Genomic DNA, 21503 nt, shown 5'->3' on the forward strand with positions numbered 1-21503 from the left:
TGTGGTGTACCACATTGATTGATTTGTGTATATTGAAGAATCCTTGCATCCCTGGGGTAAGTCGCACTTGATCATGGTGTATAATCGTTTTAATGTGTTGTTGGATTCTGTTTGCTAGTATTTTGTTCAGGATTTTTGCATCTATGTTCATCAGTGATATTGGTCTATAATTTTCATTTTTTGTGATGTCTTTTTCTGGTTTTGGTATCAGGGTGATGATGGCTTCGTAGAATGAATTTGGGAGTGTTTCTCCCTCTGTGATTTTTTGGAAGAGTTTGAGAAGTTTCGGTATTTGGTCTTCTCTAAATGTTTGATATAATTCACCTGTGAAGCCATCTGGTCCTGGACTTTTGTTTGTTGGAAGATTTTTAATTATGATTTTAATTTCATTGTGATAGGTCTGTTTATATTTTCTAATTCTTCCTGGTTCAGTCTTGGAAAATTGTACCTTTCCAAGAATTTGTCCATTTCTTTGTGGTTGTCCATTTTATTGGCATATAGTGGTTTGTAGTAGTCTCTTATAATCCTTTGTATTTCTTCAGTGTCAGTTGTGATTTCTCCTTTCTCATTTTATTGATTTGCATCATCTCCCCTTTCTTCTTGATGAGGCTGGCTAAGGGTTTATCAATTTTGTTTACCTTCTCAAAGAACCAGCTTTTAGTTTTATTAATCTTTGCTATTATTTTCTTCATTTCTATTTCATTTTTTTAGCTCTGACCTTTATGATTTCTTTCCTTCTACTGACTTTGGGTTTTCTTTGTTCTTCTTTCTCTAGTTGCTTTAAGTGTATGGTTAGATTGTTTATTTGACACTATTCTTGTTTCTTGAAATGAGATTGAATTGCTATAAACTTCCTTCTTAGAACTGCTTTTGCTGCATGCCATAGCTTTTGGGTCATCGTGTTTTCATTGTCATTGTTTCTATGTAGTTTTTTTACTTCTTCTTTGATTTCTTCAGTGATCTCTTGGTTATTTAGTAGCACACTGTTTAGCCTCCATGTATTTGTGTTTTTTACAGTTTTTTTTCCTTCAGTTGATTTCCAATCTCATAGCATCGTGCTCAGAAAAAAATGCTTGATACAATTCCAATTTTCTTAAATTTTCTGAGGCTTGATTTTTGACCCAAAATGTGATCTATCCTGGAGAATGTTCTGTGTGCACTTGAGAAGAAAGTGTATTCTGCCACTTTTGGGTATAATGTTCTATAAATATCAATTAAATCTATCTGGTCTATTGTATCAGTAAAGCTTGTGTTTCCTTATTTATTTTCTGTTTCGATGACCTGTCCATTGGTGAAAGTGGGGTGTTAAAATCCCCTACTATGATTGTGTTACTGTTGATTTCCCCTTTTGTGGCTGTTAGCATTTGCCTTATGTATTGAGGTGCTCCAATGTTGGGTGCATAAATAGTTACAATTGTTATATCTTCTTGGATTGATCCCTTGATCATTATGTAGTGTCCGTCTTTGTCTCTTGTAATAGTCTTTATTTTAAAATCTGTTTTGTCTGATATGAGAAGTGCTACTCCAGCTTTCTTTTGATTTCCATTTGCATGGAATATCTTTTTCCATCCTCTCACTATTAGTCTGTATGTGTCCCTGGGTCTGAAATGGGTCTCTTGAAGACAGCATATATACGGGCTTTGTTTTTGTATCCATTCAACCAGTCTATGTCTTTTAGTTGGAGCATTTAATCCATTTACATTTAAGATAATTATCGATATCTATGTTCCTATTACCATTTCTTAATTGTTTTTGGTTTGTTATTGTAGATGTTTTCCTTCTCTTGTGTTTCCTGCCTAGAGAAGTTCCTTTAGCATTTGTTGTAAAGTTGGTTTGGTGGTACTGAATTCTCTTAGCTTTTGCTTCTCTGTATAGTTTTAAATGTCTCCGTCAATCTGAATGAGATCCTTGCTGGGTAATCTTGGTTGTAGGTTTTTCCCTTTCATCATTTTAAATATGTCCTGCCAGTCCCTTTGGCTTGCAGAGTTTCTGCTGAAAGATCAGCTGTTAACCTTATGGGGATTCCCTTGTATGTTATTTGTTGTTTTCCCTTGATGCTTTTAATATTTTTTCTTTGTATTTAATTTTTGATAGTTTGATTAATATGTGTCTTGCCGTGATTCTTCTTGGATTTATCCTGTATGGGACTCTCTGCACTTCCTGGACTTGATTGACAATTTTCTTTCTTATATTAGGGAGGCTTTCAACTATAATCTCTTCAAATATTTTCTCAGTGCCTTTCTTTCTCTCTTCTTCTTCTGGGACCCCTATAATTTTAATGTTGGTGTGTTTAATGTTGTCCCAGAGGTCTCTAAGACTGTCCTCAATTCTTTTCATTCTTTTGTCTTTATTCTGCTCTGCAGTAGTTATTTCCACTATTTTATCGTCCAGGTCACTTATCCGTTCTTCTGCCTCAGTTATTCTGCTATTGATTCCTTCTAGAGAATTTTCAATTTCATTTATTGTGTTGTTCATCACTGTTTGTTTGCTTTTTAGTTCTTCTAGGTCCTTGTTAAATGTTTCTTGTATTTTCTTCATTCGGTTTCCAAGATTTTGAATCATCTTTACTACCATTAGTCTGAATTCTTTTTCAGGTAGACTGCCTATTTCCTCTTCATTTGTTTGGTCTGGTGGATTTTTACCTTGCTCCTTCATCTGCTGTCTGTTACTCTGTCTTCATTGCTCCCAAAGTCTACTGCCTCAATTTTTGGATGATTTGTTGTCTACTCAGGTATTCCACAGATGCAGGGTACATCAAGTTGATTGTGGAGATTTAATCTGCTGCTCCTGAGGCTGCTGAGAGAGATTTCCCTTTCTCTTCTTTGTTCACACAGTTCCTGGGGTTCAGCTTTGGAATTGGCCCCACCTTTGCATGTTGGTTGCCTGAGGGCATGTGTTCTTCACTCACACAGGACAGGGTTAAAGTAGCAGCTGATTAGGGGGCTCTGGCTCACTCAGGCCAGTGGGAGGGAAGGGTACAGAATGTGGGTCGAGCCTGCTGCAGCAGAGGCCAATGTGACATTGCACCAGCCTGAGGCACACTGTGTGTTCTCCTGGGGAAGTTGTCCCTGGATCATGGGACCATGGCAGTGGCCAGCTGCACAGACTCTCAGGAGAGGAGGTGTGGATAGTGACCTGTGCTTGCACACAGGGTTCTTGGTGGCTTCAGCAGCAGCCTTAGCATTTCATGCCCATCTCTGGTGTCCGTGCTTATAGCTGTGGCTCGCGCCTATCTCTTGAGGTCGTTTAGGCAGTGTTCTGTATCCCCTCTCCTCACGCACCCCAAAACAATGGTCTCTTGCCTCTTAGGCAGGTCCAGACTTTTTCCTGGATTCTTTCCTGGCTAGCTATGGTGCACTAGCCCCCTTCAGGCTGTCTTCACACAGCCAACCCCAGTCCTCTTCCTGGGATCTGACCTCAGAAGCCCGAGCCTCAGCTCCCAGCCCCCACCCTCCCCAGCGGGTGAGCAGACAAGCCTCTTGGGCTGGTGAGTGCTGGTCAGCAGTGATCCTCTGTGCGGAATTTCTCTGCTTTGCCCTCTGCACCCCTGTTCCTGTGCTCTCCTCCGTGGCTCCAAAGCTTCCCCCCCACTACCCCCCATATCCATCAGTGAAGGGGCTTCCTAGTGTGTGGAAACTTTTCTTCCTTCACAGCTCCTTCCCAGAGGTGCAGGTCCCATTCCTATTCTTTCGTCTCTGTTTTTTCTTTTTTCTTTTGCCCTATCCAGGTAAGTGGGGAGTTTCTTGCCTTTTGGGAGGTCTGAGGTCTTCTACCAGCATTCAGTAGGTGTTCTGTAGGAGTTGTTCCTCATGTAGATGTATTTCTGATGTATTTGTGGGGAGGAAGGTGATCTCCACGTCCTACTCTTCCGCCGTCTTGAAGGTCTCTCTTGGAGAAGTATTTAAAGGAAATTTTTATAATATATATGAGTTTGTGTATGTGTGTGTGTATACATTAATAAGTCAAAATCTGGCTTTAAGACAAAGGCTTTGGAACATATACAATTTACAACCTAATGATGAAGGGAACGTTTCATCAGAAAGTCACAACTGTCTAGAAACTATGAACCCCAATATCATAACCTCAAAATTAAAAAATAAAAGAATAGCAAAATTACAATAAGAAACTGACATATGCTCAATCATAGTCTTAGACCTTTAATGCACTTCTCTCAGAAACTGATGGATAGAAAAGAAAAATCCTTTGGATTTGAAAAAGTAATTAAAATTTAATCTGGCTATATCTAAAGCCTGCCCCAGCTATCTGATAATACACATTCTCTCAGGCATATTGACCATCTAAACAAGTGGTGACAACCAAAGAATTATTAATATACTGGTAGCATTTTGTTCAGGAATATTTATAATTAATGAGGATGAAAACACTATACATTAAGTTTGAATGACGGAATTAGGTGGTATTTTGACACGCACATTACAAAAAAATAGAAAATTAATGAGGCACTCATTTAACTCAAGAAGTTAGAAACAGATCAGAGAAAATGTGGCATATAGAAGAAAATAAATGGAAAAATTAAATAGAAAATAAAGACACAATAGAGAAGATCAACATAATCAAAAGCAGAATCTTTGAAAGGACTTTAAAAATATCTGGCAAGATGAACTAAGAGAAAGAAAGCATAAAAAATAATGAAAAAAGATTTTAAAATTATAATAAAATATTTATAACTTTATGCAAGTATACTTGATAATTTAGAGATATAAGACTCTTTTACAAAAATATAATTGACCAATATTGACTCAAAAAGGAATAGATATTCCAGTTGATTAAACTGAATCAGTATTATAAAAATCTACCCATTATTAAAAAAATCATATCCACATGGTTTTACAAATGAGTTTTACCAGAACTTCAAGGACTAGAAAGTCTTCGTTTAGACAAACAGATCTAAAAGAGAGGAAAGAAAAAGAAATGGAAAACACCCAAGGACAGGATGCTACTGTAATCCTATCATCAAGAATAGCATTAGAAAAGCAAATTATATTGCAATCACTTGTGAATATAAATGTAACTCATTAGCACGTTGAGTCTAGTTGTGTATGTCTGCTATAACCCAGGCCCTATGCTTGATGCTTTAGATACATTAGCTAATTTAGCCAAGATGCTGAAGAATAATGCCTATTTTTTTCACCATTTGGCAGTAAAGTACAAAAATACTATCAATAAAGTACCTCTTAAACACCTGATCAAAATGTAAAATGAAAATGAACCTGCAATCAAAGTAAGTTTCCAAGTGGCTCATATATTAGGCAAACCAGAAAAATCACTTCACTTACTGATGGTGAATTTATTAAGTTGTGTTGGACTGTAGCAGCTGAAGAAATATGTCCAGAGAAAATAAACTTCTTTGACTATTAGTAGTATAACAAAAACAGTGCTTTGGGGGTTGAAGAAATTGAGATATTGGCAATATCAATAGTCAATTAAAAACAAGGGAACTGATTTTAAGTTGTTTCCCCTGTCTTTTAATAATTTGAGATATTTCTGCTACTGTTCTGTTGTTTATTTGAGGAATCAATGATAAGTTTGAAGTGACAGAAGAATTAGCATCTATGAATAGTATGAGTAGAGCAACTTTAGCTAAGTGTGTTTTCAAAATTAAGAAAAAAACTAATTCAGTACAACCTGAAGTGGCATCTTCTAAGATGTATGAAGCAAAAAGAGGCTTATTTGTATAAAATTACAAAATTTCCTTTTACATAAGGCATATGGTTGGTTATTCCTTGAACTATTCATCAGCAGATACGATGTGGAAAACGTTTGAATCAAGTGTTATTGAAGCAGTAATATAAGCTTTAAACTTCATTGGTCCTTATCTATTTAAGTGTTATCAGTTCTGTGAAATTTTGTCAGAAACAGAATCTGAATATCCTAATTTCTCCACCACACAACAGTTTGATAGGTTAGTGGTAAAGTTTTATTGCATTTTTTTTTTTCAGCTCAGGGCTAAGATTGAAATTTTTCTGAGCAAGAAGAACTGTCCTCAAGCTTTATTATTAAATGTCTTTAGAAATTAGCATTTGCCACAGAATTGACAATGTTTGTTTCTTGATGAATTCTATCTAAATACAAGGCAAAACAGTGCTTATATGTGAAGCTTATGCTGTGGTAAAGCCATTTTGCTGATTACCAATATTGTTTGAATCACAATTAATAGTTAGCTGCTTGATAAACATGCCATACTGTCAGAATTTTTTAAAAGAAATTAAAATTCCATCCCCACACAATTTTGTAGCAGATATATTTACTGAACACATACTACAGGCTCAGCAATATTTTTATGGACCTTGATGCAAGTACAAAGTAACTTGCCATATTTCAAAATCCTTTTCCTTGTTCAATTGAAGAGCTTCCAGCTTCACCTTCAATTGGAAGTAATTAATCTGCATGCATTGACATGCTAAAAGGCACGTATCGAGAGAAGAATCTAAGAGAATACTATAAATTATTTCCAAGTGATGAATATGCTCAATTAAAATCGTATTCTTGTGGACTGATATTAGTATTTGGAAAAATCTATCTTCCACTAAGGCATTTTCATAGGTGAAACGGAGAAAAATCTCTGTACAGATCCAAATTAACCAAAGAACACTTACAATTGATTTTGATGACAAGGAACACTAATACTCAATAGTAGACCTGTACTACAAAATATATTTTATTCTCTTTGCTACAATTGTAAATGTGGTTGCTTTCTTGATTTCTCTTTCTCATAGTTCATTATTAGTATATAGAAACACAATAGATTTTTGTATATTCATTTTTTATCCTGCAACTTTAGTGAATTTGTATTTTAGTTCTAACAGGTTTTGGTGAGTCTTTAGAATTTTCTATACATAATATGTCATCTTCATATAGTGACAGTTAATTTTTCCTTTCCAACTTGAATGATTTTATTTCTTTTTCTTGCCTAATTGCTCTGGTTAGGAACTCCAATACCATGTTGAATAAAAGTGGTGAGAGTATGCATCCTTGTCTTATTACTGAAAAAAGGAAAAGTTTTCAGCTTTTCACCTTTGATGTTAGTTGGGGCTTGTCATATAAGGCCTTTATTATGTTGAGGCACAGTCCCTCCATACCCAAGAGAGTTTTTTTCATAAATCGATGTTGAATTTTGTCAAATGCTTTTTCTTCATCTATTAATATGTCCATATGATTTTTAGCCTTTATTTTGTTAAATATTGATTGATTTGCAGATGTTGAAACATCTTTGCATTGCTAGAGTAACTCATACTTGATCATAATGTGTTATCCTCTTAATGTATCATTGACTTCAGCTTGCTAATATTTTGTTGAGGATATTTTCATCTAAGTTCATCAGGAATATTGGCCTGTAATTTTCTTTGCTTGTAGTGTCTTTGTCTGGTTTTGGTATCTAAGCATACTATTACAGAAAATCATCAAATCACAAATGAAGAGAGAGAGAAAGAGAAGAAGAAAGGACAGGGGAATTATAAAACAAACATCCAAAAAACAATTAACAAATGGCCATAAGTACATACCTATCAATAATTCCTTCAAATACAAATGGACTAAATTCTCTTATCAAATGACATAGAGTGGCTGAATGGATTAAAAAAACAAGACCCATCTAGATATTTCCTACAAGAGACTCACTTCAGATGTAAGGACACACACAGACTGAAAGTGAAGGAACTGAAAAAGATACTCCATGCAAATGGAAACCAAATAAAGCTGGGATATTTATAATTACATCAGACAAAATAGACTTTAAGACAAAGACTGTAATAAGAGACAAAGAAGGTCTTTACATAATGATAAAGGAGTCAGTACAACAAGATGATATAACATTTGTAAATATGTATGCACCCAACGTAAGAACACCTAAATATATAAAGCAAGTATTAACATACCTAAAGGGAGAAATAGATAGCAGTACAATAATAGTAGGAGACTTTAATATCCCACTTACATCAATGGATAAATCATCCAGACAAAATCAGTAAGGAAACATCAGCCTTAAATGACATGTTAGATCATTGACTTAATGGATATATATGGAATATTCCACCTCAAGTGCACATGGAACATTCTTTAGAGTAGATCATATATTAGGCCACAAAATAAGTCTTCATAAATTTAAGATTGAAATCATATCAAGGATCTTTTTTGACCACAGTGTTATGAAACTAGAAATCAATTACAAGAAAAACACTAGAAAATTGACAAATATGTGGAGATTAAGCCGCATGCTACTTAACAACCAATGGGTCAAAGAGTAAATCAAAAGGGATATCAGAAAATACCCTCTAGACAGGTGAAAATGAAAATACAACATACCAAAGCTTATGGGATACAGCAAAAGCAATTCTAATAGGGAAGTCCATAGTGGTATATGCTTACATCAAGAAACAAGAAAGATCTCAAATAAACAACTCTACTTTACACCTCAAGGAACTAGAAAAAGAACATACTAAGCTCAAAGTTAGCAGAAGGAAGGAAATAACAAAGATCAGAGTGGAAATAAGTGAAAAAGAGATGAAAAAGAAAACAGAAAGATGAAAATAAGAGCTATTCTTTTGGAATGATAAAACTGGCAAACTTTTAGCTAGACTCATTAAGAAAAAAGAGTGGACCCAAATACATGAAGTCAGAAATGAAAGAGGATATCACAGAACTACAAAGGATGATAACATACTATGAGCAATTACATGCCAACAAATAGGACAACTGAGAACAAATGGATAAACTTCTATAAACACAACCTACTAAGACTGAATCATCAAGACCTAGAAAATCTGAGTAGACCAATTACTGGTAAGGCAATCACATCAGTAATCAAAAATCTTCCAATGAAACAAAAGTCTAGGAGCAGACATTTTCACTGATGAATTCTATCAAACAGTTAATGAAGAACTAATACCAATCCTTCTCAAACTCTTCCAAAAAACAGAAGAGATGGGAACACTTCCAAACTCATTTTTATGAGGCCAGCATTACCCCAATACCACATAAGACTCATCATGATCTCAGCTGCCCAAGCTGATAATTAGAGGACCTGGTTTCAAAGAATAATGCAAGAAGTATGTTAAGTAGAAACTGCAAGCATTTCACCAGTGTTTCTGGTATTGTTTTTGTTTGGTTCATAGACTGATGGCCACTTATGAAAGATGCCAGGAGTCTGAGGAAATCACCACTACCCAACTAGAAGAATTATCAGTGCATGCGATTAACCAGGATCAAATTGAAGCTTTAGCAAAGGAGGAACCAAGAGACAGCACTTCAGTATAATCTTGTATTAAACCCAGACATCTTTGGGACATTGGGCCTTTTAAAAGTCTCTTGGATAGTTTTAAATAGAAATAAATTCTGGCTTTAAAGAAAAGTACCCCTGAACTGTATCCCCACTTGGCTCCAGCCAGCACTCTATGCAGCTCACTCCTGCTTGTCTCCACATCTTTGTTTGCTATTCCTAAAGGGCGCATTTGTCTTCCCCTATCCAACTACTAATATTTCTCCTGAGCTAGGCCACAGTGGTACAGGAAGAAAAACCAGTAACCCTGTGTGGCTTTGGGCAATCCAGTGAACCTATCTGTAACTCAGTTCTTCCAATTATAAAGTGGGGCAAGTTATCCTGCTCTGCTCTCCCACCAGACTGCAGAGAGGTTCCAAGAAGGAACAGTGTGACTTTCTAGCAAGGAGGCAGGTGCTGGGAGGCAGTGTCCTGCTCACCCTCCCACCATTGCAGTCCTCTCTGCCCCCCTTCTTCTGAGCCCCCACAGTTCTCACCTGTACTACCAACTTTGTTCTTCATTAAACAAGGTCCCCATTAAACATTATATATATATATATATATATATATATATACACATACATACACATACATATATATATTTTTTTAATTGGGGTATAGTTGCTTTACAATGTTGTGTTAGTTTCTGTTGTATGACAAAGTAAATCAGCTATATGTATAATATATCCCCTCCCTCTTGGACCTCCCTCCCACCCCACCGCCATCCCACCCATCTAGGTCATCACAGAGCACCGAGCTGAGCTCCCTGCGCTATACAGCAGGTTCCCACCCACTATCCATTTTACAAAAATTTACAATATCTTTACACTGACAATGAAATATCAGAAAGGGAATGTAATCAAACAATCCCTTTTAAAGTCACATAAAAAAAAAAGAAAATACTTAGGAATAAACCTCATTAAGGAGGTGAAAGACTTATATGCTTAGAACTACAAAATAAAGGAAATTAAAGATGATTCAAAGAAATGGAAAGATATTCCGTGCTCCTGGATTGGAAGAATTAATATTGTTAAAAGGGCAATACTACCCAAAGCAATCTACAGATTTAATGTGATCCTAATCAAATTACCCATGACATTTTTCACAGAACTAGAACAAATAATCCTAAAATTTATATGGAACCATAAAAGACCCAGAATTGCCACAGCAATCCTGAGGAAAAAGAACAAAGCAGGAGGCATAACCCTCCCAGGCTTCAGACAATACTACAAAGCTACAGTAATCAAAACACTATGGTATTGGCACAAAAACAGATATACAGATCAATGGAACAGAATAAAGAGCCCAGAAAAAACCCTCACACCTATGGTCAATTAATCCATGACAAAGGAAGCAAGAATATAAAATGGGAAAAAGACAATCTCTTCAGCAAGTGGTGCTGGGAAAGTTGGACAGCTGCATGTAAATCAGTGAAGTTAGAACACACCATCACACCATGCACAAAAATAAACTCAAAATCGCTTAAAGACTTAAACATAAGATATGACACTATAAAACTCCTAGAAGAGATCATAGGCAAAACATTCTCTTACATAAATTGTACCAATGTTTTCTTAGGTCAGTCTCCCAAGGTAAGAGAAATAAGAACAAAAATAAACAAATGGGACCTAATCAAACTTACAAGCTTTTGCACAGAAAGGAAACCATAAACAAAATGAAGAGACAACCTATGGAATGGGAGAAAATATTTGCAAATGATATGACTGAAAAGGGCTTAATTTCCAAAATATACAAACAGCTCATACAACTCAACAACAAAAAAACAAACAACCCAATCGAAAAATGGGCAGAAGACCTAAGTAGACATTTCTCCAAAGAAGACATACAGAGGGCCGATAGGCACATGAAAAGATGCTCACATTGCTAATTATTAGAGAAATGCAAATCAAAACTACAGTGAGATACCACCTCATACTAGTCAGAATGGCCATCATTAAAAAGTCTACAAATAACCAAATGCTGGAGAGGGTGTGGAGAAAAAGGAACCCTCCTACGCTGTTGGTGGGAATGTAAATGGTACAGCCACTATGGAGAACAGTATGGAGTTTCCTTAAAAAACTAAATATAGAGTTACCATATGACCTAGCAGTCCCACTCCTGGGCATATATCTGGAGAAAATTCTAACTCAAAAATATACATGCACCCCCCAGTGTTCATAGAAGCACTATTTACAATTGCCAAACAACCTAAATGTCCATCTACAAATGAATGGATAAAGAAGATGTGGTATATATAGTTATACAATGGAATATTAGCCAAAAATAATGAAATAATGCCATTTGCAGCGACATGGATGGACCTAGAGATTATCATACTGAGTGAAGTCAGAAAAAGAAAGACAAATACCATATATCATTTGTATGTGGAATCTAAAATACGATACAAATCAACATATCTATGAAACAAAAACAGACTAGTGTTTGCCAAGGGGAAGGGGGGAATAAGGGAGGGAAGAAATGGGAGCTTGGGATTAGCAGAGGCAAACTATTATATATAGGATGGATAAAAAACAAGGTCCTACTGTATAGGACAGGGAACTATATTCAATATTCTGTGACAAACTATGATGGAAAAGAATATATATATATATATATATATATATATATATATATATATATATATATAAACTGAGTCACTTTGCATTACAGAAGAGATTAACACAACATTGTCAATCAACTATACCTCAACAAAATTAAAAAATTTTATATACCTATATACATATATGTGTGTATATTATATATATATAAAGCCTCCCTCACCGTCTTCCCAGAGCACTGAGCAGGAGCTCTGGGAAGGGCCACATTGGGATCCAAGGGACTTTGGCTATTTCTCTCTCACCTCCCTAAATTGTAAGGCCTTTCTACTGCAACCCTAAACCAAACAAGTCATTTACATATGGCATAAGACCAGATTTTTTTTTTGGTCTTTAACAAAAGTCTTTATTTGAAGGCATAACAGTAAAATCTACAAGAAATTTCTAATAGGATGTGTTTATATTTTATCCTAAATCAGACACGTTTGAATACCCCCCTACCATATGATCCAACAATTCCACTTCTGGGTATTTATCCAAAGGAAATGAAAACACTAACCTGAAAAGATAGCTGCAGCCCCATGTTCATCACAGCATTATTTACAATAGCCAAGACATGGAAGCAATTGCCCATTGATAGATGGGTGGATTAAGAAAATGTAATTTTATATATATATAAAATTATATATATAATTATGGATACATAAATTATATATTATATAACCATAATTACATATATAATTATACATATAATTTTATAATATATATATAATTATATATATAAAATTATAAATACACACACACACTCAATGGAATTTGATTTAGCCATAAAAAGAAAAGGAAATCTTGCCATTTGTGACAACATGAATGGACCTTAAGGGCATTATGCTAAGTGAAATAACTCAGAGAAAGACAAATACTGTTTGATCTCAATTCAGATGAATTTTTTTGGGAGGAAAAAAAAAAAAAAACCATGAAAACAAACTCATGGATATAGAGAACATATTGGTGGCTGGGCGGGTGAGTGAAATGGGTGAAGATCATCAAAAGGGACAAACTTCCAGTTATAACTTAGTCATGAGGATGTCATGTACAGCATGGTGATGACAGTTACCAACACTGTGTTGTATTGATATATTTGAAAGTTGCTAAGAGAGTAGATCTTAAAAGTTCTCATCAGAAGAAAAAAAAGTTTATAGCAATGTGTGATGATGGATGTTAACTAGACTTATTGTGGTGATCATTTAGCATTATATACAAATACTGAATCATTAGATTGTACACCTGAAATAATATAATGTTATATGTCGATTATATCTCAATTAAAAAAAAGTAAATTCTCACAAAACTTTTTAACTATGAGTACCTAAATGCCTCTTGACCTGTAATGATTAAAATATTTACTATCTGGCCCATCATGCTTAAAAGCATGAATCTGAAAATATCACTCACTTATTTAAAATTGTTAAATGAATTGCCAGTTATCCAGTCATTTCAGAGTGCATGACTTGGGAGTAGAGGTTGTAGGTAAAGGAAGGGAAGTAGGAGAAGGTTGCATGCAGGTAGGACGTTTTTATGTCCAACTCGATACTCATTGTAACATTTAGTGGGAAAATATTATTTAGGCAATAGACAATAACTATTATTCTCTTTTTCAGCAACAATTCACATGGAAAGTACTGTTATAAGCAATTCTACTTATTTTTCCACAACTTCAGATGATAACTTTCATAGCAATACTAATATTCCCATATATTAGAGGTAACTTTACTTGAATAAGTTACACTAAATCTACTATTTTCTATGTCTAACTAGTTTTCATTTACCATAATTGGGTATTATCAATGACATCACTCATTCTCCGTTTCTTGAGTGTTAGCCGTAGAAAGTACCTGGCATTTCTCATTCATTTGTTACACAAATACTTATTGAGCCTTATTTTATGCCATGCACCACCACAGCTACCTAGAACAATGTGGTAAGACACAAAGGGTGCCTGCCGTCATGGGTCTTGCATTCTTCCTCAGTATATATAATAAAAATGGTTATCAAAGTTTTTAAAAAACACAACAAAACTTTGTCCAGGGGTTTCTATTATCTGTGGTTAATTGACACCAAAATAGGACCACAAAGGTAAATCTAATTAAAACGGGCCAAAAATGCACCATAAATAGGGGGAAAGTATTCAATTGATATTTAATTTAAAAAATAAAGAATTATGGATCTATATTTTCATTTCATTAGAATTTGCTTATAATTTAAATGTCCCCCCAAACCTTAAAAAATAAATCAAGGGTTGATTTTAGTGGGTCTTAATTTTTCTAACAACATTGTATGTTGGCACGAAATGTCTTTTATTTCTTATTCAGCTTTTCAGAATGAACATTAAAAAGGTCTGCATCATTTGGGTTAAAAGTAAGTACAGTTGACCGTTGAACAATGTGGGTTTGAACTATGTGGATCCTCTTACACAGATTTTTTTTTTCAATAGCAAATACTACAGTCCTACACTATTTGCAGTTGACTGCAAATAGTGGTTCCATCCACACAGGTGGAGGAACCAGAGATACAGAGGGCAGACTCAAGGTTACACAGAGATTTTCAACCATGGCAGAGGGTGGACGCCTCTAACCCTCACGTGTTCAAGGGTCAGCTGTACTTATATAAAATTGGCCTGTCAATTTTCCTGAATATGTGCCTTAATACTAGATATTCAAATCATTTTCTCTTGAAGCATCTAGTGGGTCATTTTCCTTGCTCGTTTTCTTATTAACTGGTCCTGCTCTTCCAGAACCATACTTTTCAGTGGCCTTGTCTGTGATTTGATCAGGTCTGCAAGAATACTTTTCTCGACTTCTTTAAATTCTGCATCTTCATAAAATTTGAAACTTTGCTTTATAGTTGACATGCATTTTAATTACATTATATTGTTTGAGTTAAGCCAAACCAGTCAAGTATGACATTGACTCAATGAGGCAGAAATGAAAACTGGTGACAAACAGGGAAGGACTGTTTGAGCAGTCACTAGTTAAATAATTTATTCATTTGTGAATATTTTAATTTTTTTTTTGCTTCCCTATCCAACCTCATAACTTTGATGATCTGAATAATCAACATTCAGCAAAAAGAATTTCTTGTACTTTTGATTTATATTCTCAATCCTGATCCTGTAGATCTAAAAGAAACCAAGGTAATGAAGTTAACTTTCTTCCAGAACAAAAAGTAGCAGAGCTGTGAATGGCTTCTCAGTTACTGAGCTATCTAGAGTTTGCCTATGTTAATAAAAATCTGAAAGAAAGTGAAAGCCATGTCTCAGTTTGGAGGTGTAGACCTTTGAGCCAGAGGTGGAGAATAATCCATAAACTGCAATATTAGAATAAAATCACAACCTCTCTCACCCCAAAAAGAACCGGAGCCCTCACCCCACCCTTTCTCAATTCCAGTTCAAGATGCCAGTCAGCAACTTGGCAGGACAGCAAAACCATCACAAAATGTTACACCTTCTTATGAAATAATGACAAGCAGCCAACCAGACACTAGGTATCTACATAAATGAGAGGAAAATTCTTTCAATTTTCTTTCATAAAGATTTGTACTAGGTAGAGAACAGATTTGTGGTTGCCAATGGGGGAGGAAGGTGGGGGAGGGAGGTGGGGGAGGGATGGATTGGAAGTTTGAGATTAGCAGATGCAAACTATTATATATAGAATAGATAAACGACAAGGTCCTATTGTATAGAACAGAGAACTGTATTCAATATCCTGTGATAAACCATAATGGAAGAGAATATGAAAAAGAATATATATATATACATATATATATATATGAATCACTTTGCTGTACAGCAGAAGTTAACACAACATTGTAGATCACCTATACTTCAAATAAATAAATATATAGATAAATAAGATTTGTACTAGGATTCTTGAATGTAAAGGAAAGAAGTAAAATTTAAAGTTGGTTCATTCAGAGACCCAAACTCCTATTACGTCATGATGGTTTCTTAATCCACTCAGAATTTCCCACTCAGAATTTCCCAAACAGTTGCTGTTAATGATTTGCTTGTTCGGTATTCCTATTTGCAAGTGTAACATCCCTGCGTCTCTCCCTTTCGGCTTGTTATATCTGTGTCATGATTTTGTGAACAGGAGAACAAATGGCAGCCAACTCCTGCTAGAAAATCAAAGCTTTGAAAAGGCCATGGCAGAAGTGGAGATAAGTTTCTCTCAGATGTCAGAGTTCTTGAGTCCTACTCCTGTCTCTGTCCTAATTAAATCCAAGTGAAGTTACTTCCCTCTTATGGGACATCTGCCTCTTAGCTGACAGAAGTCCTTCTCTCCCTTTGGGAGAGAGGGTGGAAGAGGATGGATCTTGACCTGTCTCCATTATGCCTCAAGAAGAACTAGAAGGATAAAATAACAACCTTCATTTTAGTTCATGAAATGAATACTACTATCTGAAAAATTATAACATGTTTAGGAAAAAATCTGTTAGAATACTTTCAAGTTATAGAATCACTACAGTTTTGGAGCATGCCTTTAGTTATGTGCTTAGTAATATTTTTTCAAGGATTTTAAATTTATTACTGCAAATTTAATAATTATAGCAATTGCTTAACAAAAGGTAAGAACTATAAAAATGAATGCTTAGGTCTATAAAAAATACCTAATATAATAATCTAAGAGTAATCATATAAAGAATCTTAACACAAATGCTTGACGAGTTTTAAATCACTTAATAAATTATTTTTCAGTAAAAATTTACAAAAATGTCATCAAAAAGCAGACCTATATGATTTAGTTAAATATATGTGAGGAAAAAGAGTCGACACATGAGTGTTTTGTGCAAATAAATATGGTAAATAGGTATTTAACAATACCTAAAGCAGTATTCCAAGTCTAGTTTCTTTGTGGTATTGTTTGTGCTAATCATATACTTACAATACACTTTGAAAGCAAACTTCAGTCTAATATATTCACATTTTTAAATACTAATCAACCTGGTGGAAAAAGCAGTGGCCTGAAATGAAAAATAATATGCAATTCACGTCCCTATTGTGCCATTTAAAAGTTATTGACCTCTAAACGTGTCATTGAACTCCTGCAGTCCTCAGTTTCCTCTGTTCTAAATTGAAAAGTTTGTAATCTAGGGTCATTAGCCTCACCATGTAGGCTTTTTTCATTTCTGAATTGGTGGGGTCCAAATTATTTGTTATCAAATGTAGCAAATAAAAAATGTGATTCCCATCATTTTCTACTACTCCAGAGAAGCTTCTACTTGTGGAAGGTGGACTTAACATTGAATTTTCCAAAAAGCACATGTTAAGAGAATTTCTTCACTGTCTTTCTACAATCCGAAGTGACCACCAGAGGCTGGACCAGGAGTCTAAGAAAATCCAGCCACTCTTTTCCCATCGTATTGCTCTTCCATCTTTCTGAGAGCAGATGTATTTGATTAAGGGTATCAGTAGCGTCTCACGACAGAATAGGTGAATTAAATCAACACTAATTTATTTAGTGCTCATGTTCAAGATACTAGAAGAAAAATTGTCCATGTCTAATTTGTGCTGATTTTTTCTAGGACCCACTGATCTCAGCATGAAGAGGCAGTTGGCGACCAGCTCAGGATCCTCCAGCAGTTCGAGCTCCAGACCCCAGCTGAGTCCAACTGAAATCAATGCAGTGAGACAGCTGGTTGCAGGATATCGGGAATCCGCTGCATTTTTATTGCGTTCCGCAGATGAACTGGAAAATCTTATTTTACAACAGAACTGAGTCCAGCGACGATCCTCTTCACTGAGGTTTAAATTTGCAGTTTCCACTAATGACGTTTTGATTTCCCAGCAGAGATGCGTCTGGTCTTACTGCACAGTCTTAAGAGAAATATTTCCATTATGCCACATTGTCCTTGATCCATAAAGTGATGTGTTTAGGTGCTTCAAAGGAACTCTGGCCTCTGAAGTACTTGAGATACTTTAATGTGTCCAGCCTACTGTTTTTTGTTTCAGTGTGCCAGCATAAATACCTGGGGCAAAAAAAAAAAGGCTGTATATTCCTAATTCAAGGATAAAACAGAAGAAGTTTGTGGTATAAAAAGTAGTTCAAGATCCAACTGAAATATTAGTGGAATTTGCTACTGACTTACTGGACTGAAAGCTGCAGTATCTGGCAAAAAAAAAAAAAAAAAAAAGCCAAAATTTCTCATTGCTACAGGATATAACAATGAAAAGGATCTTGTATTTTAAAAAAAAATATGTAATTTTTATAAAAAGAAAACTTGTTTTTCATTCAGAATTGTCATTTTTACTTTGGTAACTTTTTCATAGGTCCTAAAAAGAAAACTGTTTTGAGAAACTACTGTAAGTACCTTTTCCACCTCCCTTTGCCTTCTCCTCTTTCCAAATTCTTTCTACAGAAATAACACTTGATGCTGGGGAAAAAAAAAAAATACCCTTGCCTACGTTCTTTAAATTGTCGCATCAGGAACTACTTCCAAGAGAAGCCTGCGTTTCTGCACTCATGCTGGTCTCAAGCATTCCACTCACCATTGCAGCTTTACCATAGCGGTTTTCAGCACAGAATTTTTTAATATTGAAAAAGACATATCATTGAAAAAAAAAAAATGACACCTTGGTTTCCTACAGCTGCTCTCCCCAGATTGCCGCTGCTGTCTTATGGGCATCCCTCTAGCAGCCATTGGATGTCGATGACTGAATGTTAAAGAGGTTGCAAGTGACAATCTGAAAATTTGCACTCTTGTGTGTAGTTTTCTTTTCTCTCTTTCAGAAATAGTTCCCCAAAAGACCATTACCTCTCCTGATATGATTTGTATAATTTACAGTTGTAGGTAAAAATGATGTAAAGAACTCTCAGTGGATGCAGCTGCAATCTACAATGAACTGTCCCCTCCTCTTCCCCATATTTTGCCCTTCTTCCTTATTTTATAGTGTTGAATACACATGAATGGTGTTTTCTTTGTGCACTGAGGCAAGCCTATTTTTTAAATATTTAGGGAGGAGTACATCAGTTTACGCTTCTTGTACGATTTTTTTCTGTTGTTTGGCTTCGGTTGGATTACAGGTTCTTTGTGCATTCCTGAATTTGCCTTATTTCATGTAAAATTTATGTCATTTGGTTTTGATAATAAGTTGAAGACATCAGTGATATTTCTTAACTACTTGTTACATATAGTTTTTCAAGTAATGACTGTGATTGTGACCAAGTAATGTGCACTTTTTCTTGTAACTGTGGACATTGCTATGCTCTTTTCTTCTAGTGTTTCTAGAATTATTGTTCCTTACAGTTACGTAAACAAAAAACAAAAAAACAAAAAAGAACTTTTGTGATACTGTTGGTGAATATAATGTGAAAATCTTATTGAAATATGAGTATTTTGGAAATACATAGATGCACAAACATCTTTTAAGGTGTGGATTTAGAGTTTGCTTATTTAAATGAAAATTCAAAAACTGAGGGCTGGTATAATTTTCTCTGTTTTGTTGGGTTTAATAAACAGATTTCTGTGTTAAAACACTGATTGTGAAACCTTATAAACTTTCTGAATGATATGAAATGTTATTTTATACCTACACATCTAGCACAAAATTGACAGTTCAAACATATTTCAAGAACATCCCAAGGTCCCCCAGAGCTTCCACATTCAGTCTAATAAATAATTTTCCAAGAAGGGGTAGAGCAGATTAGCAAACCATGGGTATTTCATCTGATTGTTTAACTCTGATTTAAGAATTTATCTTTTAGTCCCCATTTTTCATGAGTAATCTGGCTCTTTTAGTCACTCCTAATTTAACATTTTGGGAGAAACATACCTGTTTTAAGTGCCTGTTTATGTTTTGGGTTTTGTTGTAAGAGTATTTGAGGCTTTGGCATGGTTACTATTTCACAAAGTAACACCCCGGTTTGAGTTGAGCCTATACATAAAAAAAATCCTTAATAGCAATAATAAAGCAAATGGATTAGAGAAAGGGAGTTCCAGCAAGGTGCTCTTGTTTTCATTTCATTTTCATCTTCACTTACAACTCCCACATCCAACCACCAAGGACTAAATTCCCCCCACATCTTCTGCTTTTTGCACATTTATCTACAAGAATGAGGGTACCAGGATTCCCATCGTTTCCCTGGGAGAGCTCAGAGGCCAAAACGAAGTACCATTTTGTTTTCCTTTTCCTTTGTAACTTGTACCTGAAAACACTCTGGTCCTTTTTAACTCTCTGTCACAAGAGAATAGAGATCACATCCCCCTTATAAAGCATTCTGGAGAAATTGGGTGCAGGTTCATATTCTCATTCAAATGAGGTGATAGAAAACTCTCATAAACACGGAGATCAAATAGAATTTTCTGTCACTTCTGACAGCTTTTCATACAGCAGCCATTTCTTGTCACATATGTATTACTTTATCACACTTAATAAGAAAACATTCCTTGAAGTAACCACAGAGAATGCAAACACAAGCAGTTACTGAATTTTCTTAAATTGTGTAAAGTAACAGCACTTGGTAAAAAGGGCATTCCAGGAACGATAGCCACCGTTTACTGATTATTTTAGGAGATCGGGATAGTCACTTTACATTTTACAAGAAGGCTCAAGAAAATGAAGTAACTTGCCACCAAGAGCACCGAGCTTGTGAGAACTTGAAGCCATTATCTGACCCAGGTAGGCCTGGCGCTGGAGCACCCCCTATTGGTCGCTACAATCTGTTGCCTCCCAGGTACTAAATCCTTAACATTCTGCACTGACTTGGAACCAGGCCTGTTTATGCTAAAGTTTAGCAGTTTTATTTGTGTAGTTAAATAATAGTCATGACATCAAATAAAGGATCTGACTAAACACTGACAGTTTTATCCCACTTATAGAAGTTTAATTTCAAGTTATGTTCTCTACAAATATAAAGAGCTACAATAAAACCCACCACTAATGAAAATCAAATACATAAAGCAGGAAGAAAAGGCAGTGACTTTTTTTTAAAAAAAAACAATGATGGGTGCCAGTAGTGAATCCGGTAAGGAAAGAGAAAAGGGATTATCCAGCTGAACCCATAAAGGTAAGTTTGTTCACCTGAGATTTCAGTCTTAGGCAGGTGCTATTTGCAGGTGCTATTTGGTTATTTTGATTAATCCTGGTACCATTAACACAAATACCATTCAAAGACTTATCTTTCTATGTCAAAAATATTTTCTAATTTCGTACAGCCCAGGTTTCAAAAGTTTAGTTTGTAAAGAAAAAGTTCCAAAAATAAAGCAGGTAGACAATACATTAACATACTGTTTATCTTTTAAATTGTGTTCGAGATGCAGAAATTTGGTAAAGATTGAGCACAAGCTAACCTACAGGAGTTTGCCATTTAAATATAATTAAAATCTCCTTTCTTAAAAATATTTTGAAAGGAGAGAAAAATGCCACTAGTAGATTAACCTATCTCCAGTTTTAAGGTCAATCATTTTCAACATTTAGTTTTGTTTTCAGATTGCAAAAGAAACTTGAGAAATACAGGAAAAGAAGGAAAAATAATCCCAGCATCCATAGAGAACCATGAATAACATTTTATAGTATATCTTTCAGAGCTTATCTAAACAGGTATATAAACATTCTTCTGTTTGATTTTACTGTATATGGTGTTTCTTCATCTGCTTTTCTGTCCTAACAATATACCATG

General features: G+C 35.2%; 1 protein-coding gene across 10 annotated transcripts in view; it reads left to right on the forward strand.

Annotated features, from left to right (window-relative positions):
• Nucleotides 1-20825, forward strand: part of NOL4 (nucleolar protein 4) — a 410102-nt gene extending 389277 nt beyond the window's left edge. For all 10 annotated transcript variants that reach the window (XM_082354304.1, XM_082354303.1, XM_082354305.1 and 7 more), the window contains one exon: nucleotides 17410-20825. In XM_082354304.1, the coding sequence (XP_082210430.1) occupies nucleotides 17410-17603 (194 nt within the window). In that variant the 3' untranslated portion in view covers nucleotides 17604-20825. The remainder of the gene's footprint in view (nucleotides 1-17409) is intronic.
• The last annotated feature ends 678 nt before the right edge of the window (nucleotides 20826-21503 follow it).

This window comes from Balaenoptera borealis, assembly GCF_965194805.1.
Source record: "Balaenoptera borealis genome assembly, chromosome: 14".
NCBI lineage: Eukaryota > Metazoa > Chordata > Mammalia > Artiodactyla > Balaenopteridae > Balaenoptera > Balaenoptera borealis.